This window comes from Talpa europaea, assembly GCF_964194135.1.
Source record: "Talpa europaea genome assembly, chromosome: 1".
Taxonomy (NCBI): Eukaryota; Metazoa; Chordata; class Mammalia; order Eulipotyphla; family Talpidae; genus Talpa; species Talpa europaea.
The window spans coordinates 108345898-108358363 of NC_140073.1; the positions used below are offsets into that span (position 1 = coordinate 108345898).

At 31.9% G+C, this 12466-nt stretch overlaps 1 protein-coding gene across 1 annotated transcript in view; it reads left to right on the forward strand.

Annotated features, from left to right (window-relative positions):
• The window catches only part of UBR3 (ubiquitin protein ligase E3 component n-recognin 3), a gene marked incomplete at both ends in the record, with an annotated part of 155569 nt that overhangs the window by 48057 nt on the left and 95046 nt on the right, over nucleotides 1-12466 (forward strand). Inside the window, 10 exon segments of the mRNA XM_084249572.1 lie at nucleotides 3353-3532; nucleotides 4110-4243; nucleotides 4986-5072; nucleotides 7891-7956; nucleotides 8039-8128; nucleotides 8905-9033; nucleotides 9658-9710; nucleotides 9810-9943; nucleotides 10404-10495; nucleotides 11726-11858. Coding sequence (XP_084105698.1) covers nucleotides 3353-3532; nucleotides 4110-4243; nucleotides 4986-5072; nucleotides 7891-7956; nucleotides 8039-8128; nucleotides 8905-9033; nucleotides 9658-9710; nucleotides 9810-9943; nucleotides 10404-10495; nucleotides 11726-11858 — 1098 coding nt within the window.

Here is a 12466-nt window from a genome sequence, read left to right on the forward strand (position 1 = left end):
CATTTACTTATTAATATGCCTCAGTGTCATTCTATTGCTTTCTCTAAAATTATTCATGACTCCAGAGGCCACATGTCCTACTTCTCCCAGAATAGCTCCAAGTTATGCTTGCTGTTCTGATATAGTAATTAATACAATCCCCTTTACTCTCAGAACTAAAATCTATACAATAAATTATATGGTCACCATTTCCATGACCTACGTTGTCAGGAAGCCAATGATCACATTTTCAGGCCATATCTTGTTTGATTTTCAGCAGAATTTCACGTGCTCAATTCTCAGCTCTGTGACCCCAAACTCTTTTGTATTGATTCTTTCAATGTTGGTGTTTCTTGGCTTGGGTCCTGGTGTCTTTGCTCTTCTTACATTTCCTGTATTTTCTGAATCATATTGCATGGTCTTTAGTTGGTTTCTATATGTACTTCCCTTTTAATGCTGTTCATCTGTCCTGGAAATTCATACACACTTTGAATTTTCCAGGAACTACATAGCTGTAGGCAGCAGTACTTAAGATCTTTAAATACAAATGCAATTTTTCTAGTAGCAAATTATTTTATTTCTAAACCAGGTTTAAAATTACCTTTAGCTGCTATAGTGTTTTGTTCCTCTTTCAAAAGTAGCATAAAATTTCATGACATTACTGGTTTTCTAAGAGCTTCATAAACTTTCCCCACTTTTACCTGAAGAGCTTTAAAACTACATTGAACATAACTAGTCACAGATTTTAAGACAGGATTTTTGTACTTTTTATTTTTTACTACTTTCTAGCCTTTGTATAAATTATCCTTTGACAATATTGGAAAATCTTGTCTATGTTATTAGTAAATATAGGCGCTGATACAATGAAAATTCATGTGGCCATAGCAATAGCTGAAGATTTAGAGGAGAAAATCCTCCTTAAAATTTTTACTTTGTTGGGCCTCCCCGGTGGCGCAGCAGTTGAGTGCTGGGTTGCGAAGCTGCCCACAGCCTCTGCAGCGCTAGTTCGATCCCCGGCTGCTCCCCGGCCACCAGAGGAGGGTCCCACATGGCGCGCAGACCTCCCCTGCCGCCCGCTGCTCCCCTCAGCTGTTTTATAAGGCCTTCTAGCCTCATTTTTGCCACCCATCCTTTGCATTTTTTGTCCCAGTTAGTCCATCCTTTTTTTCATACTTCCTCTACTTAGAGCGTTATTTCTTCCCTCATCCATACCTTCTCTGGTTAATCCTAATTACTGTTTCATTCTGTACATCTGTTTAAACATTGCTTTCTCAGGAGAGTCCCTGAATTATTGGTTAGCTTTATTTGTTCTTACAACTTTGTATTTTTCCTATTATAACCCTTGTCTTCTTAGGTATTAATCTAAGTGGAGGGAGACTATATAAATTTTGATTAATTTACTTAATTTGATTAAAATAATAATTCACTTTATTCTCAGAGCTTGTAGAATACCTCGCTTTCAGTATGTGCTCAATATATATTTGTTGATGAATGAATCTCATTTAACACTGAATCCATTGCTGCTCTCTATATCTGTAGTGAGGAAAGTACCAGTTGGGTAAAAATAGAAGTTGTAATAATTTTATTTCATTAATGATTCCAAGGTGTTTTTCACAAGAACAGTAGTATTTAAAGCAGTGTCAGAAAAATTGTGATTTTGATTAATTATATTCTGCTTACTCACCTTATGTTTTTTTTTTTTTTCACCTTATGGTTTTAATTAAATAGAATGGTGATTCTTTTAAGGTAGATTTCTGTACATTTTCTTGTAAACTCATACTGTGTTTTAAATTATTTATTTATTATATAATTCTTGAATGGTGATACTTAATGTTTTAAAAGTTTAAAATTCCAACAACCCTACTCACTGTCCCATCAATTCAATGACTCACCAACTCCCTGTAGCAGTAGCTGTAGAGAGGGTATTTTCATAACAGGTATATTTAATTTGTAAACGATTCCTTACCCACTTCCTCATTCATTTTATACCCTGGCTCATGCTGGAGTATCTCGGTGCTATTAGGAAGCACGGAAAGAAAGCATACTTATTAAGTGGGTTACATTTAAAAATTGGGTAAAATAATTTCATGAACTGAAACCCGGTTTAATTTTTGGAAATTAAAAAGTACAGAAGTTATATAAGTAGATGGTTAGTTGGAGAAAAGTGAGGAATCATTGAAAAGATATATATGTAAATTGTACATTTTAATTTAAAATACAATAATTAATGTTCACTTTCCAATCTTTTAATATTGGACTAAGAATTTTTAAGATATGTTTTCCTTGATTGGAATTCATCCTCATATTTCTCATCTATGTCACATCAGTAAAGAATCATCTGTGATTTCTACTATTAGTTTCTTTAGAATAAGAACATAAAGATCTTTGTGAAGCAATTTGAATATAAAATCCCCTAGATTTTTTGTGAGTTTTCTCTTTCAAGAATTTTTTTAGTATTTTTAAAGGTATTTTTGTTATCTCTCAAAGCTTATTAACCAGATTTTGTAATAGTATTTTTTATACACTCATATTTCATTAGTTTATATAGAGATATATACAACTATACACTTCTAATTTAAATTTTATATTTATAATAAAAAGAATAGTTAGCATGACTATTCTGTGTTATAGATATTAATGTGTTTTACAGTGGGAATGGGGGATTTGTTTGTCTAGTGAATCAGTCAAGTTGGAATAGGTTGAGAGGCTAATGCATATGTTTTAATTTCTAATAGTAAACATTTTGTATAAGTCTAATTTCTGCTCTCACCAATCCCTCCCCACCATACAATGTATTTATGGTTTGAAGATTGGCTTTTAGGCATAAAAAGTTAGTGTGCATGTGTGTGCGCGCGTGTGTGCGCGTGCACGCGTGTGTGTTCTTTCTTGAAATGCTTTTTGCTAAAAAATTATATTTACATATTCTTTGGGAAAAAAGGCAGTTAAATATATATTGTTTAAATCATACAGATTGATAAGATGGTACAAGATTAATCTAGGGATAAAATTTTATTGATTGTAACTGAAAATATTACATTCTACCTTTAGAACAGCAATATAGTTTATAAAGCTGCTTGTATATTATAAAGCGTATAACTATTTCATATCAACAATATGTAATATATTGGATATGTAGCAACAATTATTATAATGATGTGCTAAGTGGTTTATATTAATGTTTAATCCCTTAGATTTTTTTTTTTTTTAATTTTCCATTTTACAGGTGAAGAAATTGATTCAGAGTTTAGTAATACACCTAAAGCCATCTAGGTATTAAATGACAGGCTGTAGTTTGAACTTAGATTCAAAATATATATCATTGTAAAGTTGTTTTTTTTTTAAAGTAAGCTTATTTGGGTTGTATCTGTTTTAGATGAAGAAAATAGTTTACATGTGGTAGTGAACTGTGGAGAAGCATTGCTGAAGAATAACACTTACTGGCCTCTTGTTAGTGATTTTATTAATATCCTTTCTCATCAAAGTGTGGCTAAGAGATTTTTGGAGGACCATGGTTTATTAGTTACGTGGATGAACTTTGTATCTTTCTTTCAAGGTATGAATTTTACTTTTGTTGTAAATATTTTTAGTTTACAAAGTGCCTGAATCTGAACTAGCAAATGCTAATAAAGAGATAATAGCACATCTTTTGGTTACATTTGAAATATCTCATTTTAATTGATTAATACTTACAAGTATTAATAAAGTACTCACAAAATCATTTTAGAATGTTATGAAAAAATGTTAAATAATTACAAAGGAAGCAAGTGTAATTTTTTGGCATTAAAAGTCCTTAATCTTTAAATTTCTAATTTATTCTCTGAAAAAGTTTATAAATTTTTGTAATAATTTCAACTAGCACCAATTACAATAGTTTTGACTTTCTTATTTAATATATTTATTATATAAAAAAGAGAATTCATAAAGTATTTCTAAGAAAGCCTACTTTGTAAAGAATTCCAAAAGAACTGGGTTACTATAGTTTTAATTATTTATTTCTATACATATTGTGTCCTTTTATGTCATTTGGGTGTGTTAAGTGTGTTTGCTACTAGGAAGTATTTCGCTTGATTTTTAATATAAATAGTTGCTTCCATTTCACAAGGTTTATAACCTGCTTTAATTTTTGCAAGGTATGAACTTAAACAAGCGAGAACTAAATGAACATGTGGAATTTGAGTCTCAGACCTATTATGCTGCCTTTGCTGCTGAACTTGAGGCCTGTGCACAGCCAATGTGGGGACTCTTATCACACTGCAAAGTTAGGGTATGTTGAAAATATTTTTGTTAATTTTTTTACTTATCTTTCAAATAAGGAAAAAATTTGTAAACATATTGAGTTGTTTACTCATATTTAATAATATGTACTTTTATTTATATACTGTTTAATTCTGTTTCAAATTGAATTCAGATCCGTAAAAGCTGACCCATGAAAATAATTACTATTCTTAGATAGGTTGTAATTCACATATCTTACAAATATTTCCAACCTTTCCTTATTGTGAATAGTTTTTGAAGCTTTGTAAAAATTTCAAATAGCGTCAATTACAATAGCTTTGACTTTCTTATTTAATATATTCATAATTCTTATTTAATATATTCATAAGTATATTCATAATGTTGTGCAACCATCACCATTATCCATTTCCAGAATTTTTCATCATTCCCCCCCATAAAACTAACCCATCAAACAGTAATGTTAGGGAAGTTAGAATATTTTAGGGCTCTTGAACTAGAACTGGATTTACATCATCTTAATCTATTTCAGCTTTGGTTAATTTTCAGAAATATGTGAGAGGGCATATTGTGCTGTTTAATTTTCATAATTGTCAATGATTGTTGCTATTAGTTTATAAAGGAATGATTTCTTGAAATGGCAAATGTGGTTAGTTGAAATTTTTTTTACCACTTTATATGCAATGCATATATGTATTTTTATGTATTGCCTGTAATTTGAACTTGAAAATACATATATTTATATACTGAAAAATGTATAACTGTTCTTTTAGGAAACTCAAGAATATACTCGAAATGTTGTTAGATATTGCCTTGAGGCTCTTCAAGACTGGTTTGATGCTATTAACTTCGTAGATGAGGTATGTCTATTTCGATAAACAGTATAGAAAAACATATAAGAAAGGAGGTATAGACTTCATTTGAAATTGAAAATAATATCTTTTCATGGGATAAGGAAACAAATCAGAATGAACATATTATCATTAGACTTCAAAAAAGGAGTAATGGGAAAATTAGTTCTTTGCTGTTCTGGAAATTTAACAGTGCTTTAATTATTATGTTGGCATATTTCCTAGAGAAGGACTTAATTATCTCTTTCTTTTACCAAATGTATACATTTCAGTATTTTTCCAGAGTGAAAATTAGTTTTATTTGAAGTGGTAAAAATGACAGTGCAAATGCAGATATGATAGGGGAGATTAATGAGACGAGTGTCACCTAATTAATTGGCCAATGTTGTTATTAATAATGAAATTGAGAAGGGTTGGTCCAGAACATATTCTGTATGACCTAAACAAGGATTTTCTTTTAACTAGTAAGCCAAGTTTACTATCAGAAGCCACTGTAATCCCTTTATGAAATAGTCAAAATATGATCTGTGTGAAAGGAAGATCATGTTATAGGCAGCATCAGCCCCCACATCTGATTTCTGAAACCTAGGCAGATAGAACTCATGTTATCTTATTTTATTTTGGCAGGGGTGACTTTATTTCCTCTAAGAAAAATTTTTGATGGAATCACAAATTTATTTAAAAGTTGGAAGCAGGGTACAGAGAATTTTCTTTTTTTGAACCATTTGAGAGTTAAATTGTTTATTTGATGCTCATTACCCCAGATACTTTAGTGTGTGATTCTTAAACACAAGACTTGTTCCATTATTTTTCTAATTCTTCATGTCTCTCTGACCCAAGAAGGTGTTTCAGGATCACCCTATATTTTCTATATTCCATTTTTGGAATCATTCATTTTTTAAGGCTCTCTGAATACTTTTTGTAGTGGACAGCACTTAGAAAGCAAGATCTAGGTACTTGGTGTGCTTATTGCTATTGTTATTGCTCCCAGCCTCTCTCAGTAAATAGAGGTTAGGAGTTTAGCATGTGTATATATGTATATACATACACACAAATTTGCACCTCTGTCTTCATTTATTATATATTGAAACATATGAGCTCAAATTGATAATTTCAATTTTAGTATAACACTTTAGGACTTACTCTAGTTTCTTCAATAATAAGAAACCTGACTTCCATTATCCTGAATAAATAAATAAATATTTGATTGGTCCTGGTATAGATAACCAGTTTCTCATCTCAGTTGCTCTCCTTTCCCTGCATGGGTCCCTCTTTTTCTATAGCAGTGTTCCACCCCTTTCCTTACATGTGGATACTCTTCTCATCCTGTTTAGACACATGACTCCCCATCTTGCACTGCCCTTCTATGAAGAAACTGTTCTCAATCTATTTATGCTTCAAATTCTTACACTTGGCATTTCCTCCTTTTGGATGCCCTCCTCATCCTGCTTTGCCTTTTATGCCCATTTTGGGCTTTTTGCACATATAATCTTTTTATTGTTTATATATTGTTTTCTGCACTCCACACTGGCTCCCTTTGTCATTGTTCTCTTTACCTGTCAGGCTCTGATTCCTCATTCCAGATCATACCCTACCAAGGATCACTTCCTTATCCTGATGGACTCTGACATACTATTTGGGGCTATCCTTCTGTTTGCACACTGTGGATAAAAATTTTACAGGAAAAAACTATACTAAAAACTTATAAAAGCATTAAAAACAAGTAATACTTGTAATTTTTGTTGTTTGCTAAAAGAGAACAGCTGTGGTATAGTTTAGCTCTTATAGTGATAGCTTGACTCATGGGATTCACAGCTTTAAAATACAGTTTTTTATAATATTCACAAGGATACCAATGGTTGTTGACATATGCTTTCTTACAAAAGCTGTTTTCGGTGCTGATATGGGAGCAATTAATATAGCTTATGAAGGAACCTAGGGAGGCTCTTCATTCATACCTCAGTGTAGAACTGTTTTCATTGCCTTTTATCATGCTCAATCGATATAACAGTGGAGTTCAGATTAGCTCCTCAGTTCAGATTAACTTTAGTAAGTTACTTAGATTGTCTAATATTGATCTGCTTTAAAACTAGAAATATTAGTAGTTGCTACCCTATAGGGTTCTTCAGGAGATTATAGGTGGTAATGTGAATAAAGTTTTTGGCAGAGTGACTGGTACATAACAAGTGCTCAATAAATGTTATTGTATTTATTGTTCTTATAACTAGCATCATGTTTGGTATGGATGCATATGGAGAGTTACAGATGGCTTACTCTAAAGGGAAATATATTTCATCCCTTGTTCTGGGCAGATGCTTCAGATGATCCAGAATTGAGTAGTACACAATTTCTGCCTTCAGGGAGCTTTTTTTTTTGCTGAGTAATTTTATCTATGGTGGTTGCTTAAACTATATCGTAAAGTTTGAAGTTTTTTTTTTGTTTTTTTTTTTAAGATTTATTTATTTATACAAGCACTGGGTTCAGTCAGAAGCATGGGAGGGTGAGAGAATTCACCAGAGCCAGAGGGGAGAGCAGGGCAGGCAGACTGACGAAATACACCGCTGAGGGGAGCAGCAGGCACAGCAGGAGAGGTCTGTCGCGCCATGTGGGACCCTCGCCTGGTGGTCCGGGATCAAACCGGCACTGCAGAGGCTGTGGGCAGCTTAGCAACTCAGCTCTCAACTGCTGCGCCACCGGGGAGGCCCAAGTTTGAAGTTTTGATAAAAAAGTATGGGAATACAATCTAGGTCAAAGTGTGGTGTTAGTATTATAAAACCTTTGAACTTCTATAAAACATTCTCTGATGTGTGGATTTTGTTTATTTCAGCCAGCACCTAACCAAGTCACTTTTCATCTACCACTACATCGTTACTATGCTATGTTTTTGAGTAAGGTAAGATTGTCATTCAAAAAATTTTTTAAGATTGGGAAATGCATATTAAATTAGTAACTCTTTTTTTAATCACAAATTTTAGGCTGTGAAATGTCAAGAACTAGATTTGGATTCTGTTTTACCAGATCAGGAAATGCTAATGAAACTAATGATTCACCCACTCCAAATTCAAGTAAGTATTTAGGCTTTTAAAAAGTTTTAATTAAAGTCCTTGTTTAAGTGTCTTCCTTTATTTTATTTGCATGCTTTTATTGTTATAGCCAAAATGCTTAAAAACTTTTTTTAATTTAACATATGTATTTTTGCTATTTGTTATTTGTTCTATACATATTTGACATACATATTTTTGCTATTTGTTATTTGTTCTATGAGATTTACTTTTAGTTACAATTTCCGTAGGAATTCTTTTTACTATAACTTATGGAGGAGTTTTACAGCACTGTTTTGGGTATCAGCAGATCCAGCAGATTCTAGCCTTGATGTTCCCACTATCTTCTTATCCACATTGTTTGAGTTGATTTACCTAGTTGATCCTAGTTTCTCTGTTATATCTTTTGACTTTCAACATTTAGCTTTGTTTTTGGTATCCCTGATTTTTTAAGGCATTACATATATGTTTGTTATTTGAAAGAGTTAAATATAAATGTCAATGACTGCTCATGAATGATTCCTGTGAAAACTGTTATAAATGTATCCTGGCACCATCATGGAAAACTAACTCATGTATAAACTCCAAAAGGTGGGACCATGGATTGTACAGAGTATGATGATTACTTCATGTTAAAAAATGTGTATTTGAATTGAATATCTTTAATATTGGATAGAACGTCAGGCATAAATTATGATTAAATTGTAAAATATTTTTAAATGATTGTTCAATATAACATGATTCTATAAATATTAAATGACTTATTATTTGTTTAATATACTTATTTTTTACTTTACTAGGCAAGTCTTGCTGAAATCCATAGTAATATGTGGGTAAGAAATGGTCTGCAAATCAAAGGACAGGCCATGACCTATGTCCAGTCTCATTTCTGTAATTCCATGATTGACCCTGACATCTACCTATTACAGGTAAGCCGGTTTGATAATGCAGATGCTACACTTTAGAAGTGTTTCATTTGTACCTGCAGGATTTTAATTTATACAGAGAATTAAATAGTGATTTGTAAAAGTCAGTGCTGTTGAAGGAATAATTTATTACTTATATTTCCAAAGAGAAGGAAGCATTCCGTGACATGCTAGGCATACTGGAAGCATGAGATTCTGATTAGGAGGCAAAAGTATGAATGAGGGGAAATCCTCTGCTAGAACCTTTATTGGGATTTTGATGGGAAAGGCAAGGCAGTGCTGAGAAGAAGTTTAGGATTGGCTGGTTTGAATAATTCTCAAGTGCTTTGGGGAATGTAGTTTGTCCCAACTTGCCTGGTATTTTACTGCATTGCTTTAGGGTAGGGGGAATACTGATATTGATGTAGTGTGTGAGAATTAGAGTAGTGATTACTTGCATATGAGAAGTAAGTTGCTTATTATATTTAGGAATTAGCTAGTTCTTAGAGAGGTAGTCTCTCCTGGGATCTGCAAGCTCCTCTACTAGAGGCCACAACATCGTAAGACACTGAAAATTAAAAAAAAATTTACAAGAAGTAAAACTGAATGTTGAGAAATTAAGTTGGGTTTTTTTTTTGTCTTTTAAAGGTTTGTGCTTCTAGACTTGACCCAGATTATTTTATTTCATCTGTCTTTGAACGGTAAGAATAATTTTATTAACGTCCAGTATCAGGAAGTATTTGTAATTTAGTTAATTTTGATTTAACACAAAAATATATCTCAATTATTTCTTATTATAGATTTAAGGTAGTGGATTTATTGACAATGGCTTCACAACATCAAAACACAGTACTTGATGCAGAGCATGAGAGATCGATGTTAGAAGGCGCTCTTACATTTCTTGTGATTCTTTTGAGTCTTCGTTTACATTTAGGTAAAAACCACTAGTGCTACTACTGGGGTATTAACTATTCTCCCTTCCTTCCCCTCTCCCTGTGGTACACAGGTAAGCCAAATTGATAATTGAAATGTGGTTCAGAAGTGTCTCATTTGGACCCACGGGATTTTAATTTATAGTGGTGACTGAATGGTAGTAACTGACTTATGGAAAAATAAAAGGATGTAGATATATGTAAACATTGCTTCGGACTCTTGATATATTTCGCATTTGTTACAACTTTAAGGATATCCTTTAAAAAACCTCTACTTAAGTGAACTGCTAACCTAACCTTAGAGTAGTTAATCTTCAGTTATACATTGTATAATTACATTGTATTTTTTGCTCACTAATTTTGAAGTATCGCATTCTTGATAAAACAGCCTAATAAAATGTGGTAAGTTGTTTCTTTGTTTTATATATATGTTCATATTAATTTTATTTTTAATTATTTTAGGAATGTCTGATGATGAGATTCTTAGAGCAGAGATGGTAGCCCAGCTGTGTATGAATGACAGGACACATAGTTCATTGCTGGACCTCATATCCTTTTGAAAGTTTTAATTTTCTGCTGGGTCTAGAATCTAAATAATAAGTAATTTTTACAGATTAAAGATATATCACTTTTTTTTATTAAAAATGGTATTTTAAGTCGAAAGATTGTATAGAAAAAGAGCTTCACTTGTTTGATCAAGGGTGTGTTTAGTACTGGTGCCATCAGTTTTTGCCTCTGATTTTTGCCTCTCAGAAAACTCTTATTAGGCCTTGGAGTCATGACTCTGGACACCACAAGATCTGACCTAGGACAACACTAATGAAGTACACTTCTTAAAAGGCAGCTTGTTCAGCTTTATCTGTTTAGCTGTGGTTAAAACTTAGAGATATATTTTAAAATTGTTTTTAGCAGAGTTTTAAAGTTTATGAGAATTTTTTCCCCTTAGAATCAGTCTTAGCCAAGAAGTTTTTAGGGGCAAATACAATAGCCTACAAACTTTGAAAGCTTGCAGTTATTTGTACAGCACTGAACACGCTACAGACACTATTATTTTTAAAGTTATAGTTAATGAGGTGAAGATAATTGTGTATTATTTTGTGATAAAAATTTACTGTTTCTAAATTATGGATATGATCAGAAACACTGGCTATAATTTTGGGAAATAACTCCTGTTGGAATGCCTGTTTGATACTTTGAAGATTTTTATGAGCAGCATCAATTTGATATTGTTTGATAATTTCATTCAGCCATTTTATCCTGTTCATGCATGTTGTAACAGAGCCAAAGCATTCTCTGTAACTTGAAACATTTGAGAAATTTGTGATATAGTAGTTTCCTTTGCTTAAATTTTCTTAGCATCTTTTTCTTTTTTTTTTTCTAGGATATTTATGTTTCAGGGAAACAATCTTCATAAAATTCTTGACTAGTTTTTAGCGTGTTCTTTGATTTTCTAAGGGGAAGCACAGTATTTGTAGAGAATGAAAATGGTGATCATTAAAAAATTCTTTTTATTTCCTGAAATATCATTCTGGGGAAAATATACTTGGTAATTATGTCAGCATACAGTTTATTAATAGACTTCTAGATTTAAAAATATTTTAAAAATGACTAAAAAGTTATTATTGAGCTACAGTATTATACAGCCCTCTTGTGGCCAATGTTATATATTACAGACAATTGCTAGTGGTCCATTTTAGTAAAAATAAACTTTCATATATTGGTTAAGATTGTTTTATTACAAAAGTGGCTTTTATTTTTCTTGACACATATATCATATTCCAGAAAATCCAAATCCCAAAAGTGGCATTATTCCGGGGAGTTATAGCTTTGAATCAGTTTTATCAGCTGTAGCTGATTTTAAGGCTCCTGTTTTTGAACCTGGAGGTTCTATGCAGCAAGGCATGTATACTCCCAAAGGTACGTTTATATACATAAACATGTTATGTGAAATACTTTTTTTTGAAGAATTGTGTAAACTGAGTAAATGTTTTACCCTTTGTTTATTAAACTTTGGGTTTTTTTTTCCCCCTTAAACTTTCTATAGATGTATGTCTTTTATGGTAAACAGTGAATGATACTGCTTTCCTTTATTTACAAATTTACATTTTTATGCTACCATAAGCTTCTTTAGAAGACTGTATTATAAATGGATTTTACATATGAACGTTAGTTCATTTTTTGTAAGTTAAGGAACTGTAAATGAAAGAGAAATTAGAAAACAATATATTCTTAAAGATATTTTGACAGTATTTGCTCTCTAAATTTGATTTTTAAATAGTTCTCACTACCTGAATTTTAACTTGAAACAGTTAAAGAATTAGTATATAGAATTATGATAATACTTTCTTGCATTTAAAAATATATATTAATACAAGAAACCTTTTCCTTAAGTGAGCGTTTATGTAAAGTTCCCCTCAGATTTATAGATGTCATGCTTGGCAATAGTTAGAAGCAGGTGAAACTCTGACAGTTGGTTTTTTTTTTTTTTCATTTTCACTAATCTAGTTTAAAATTTTGAAAGAAGT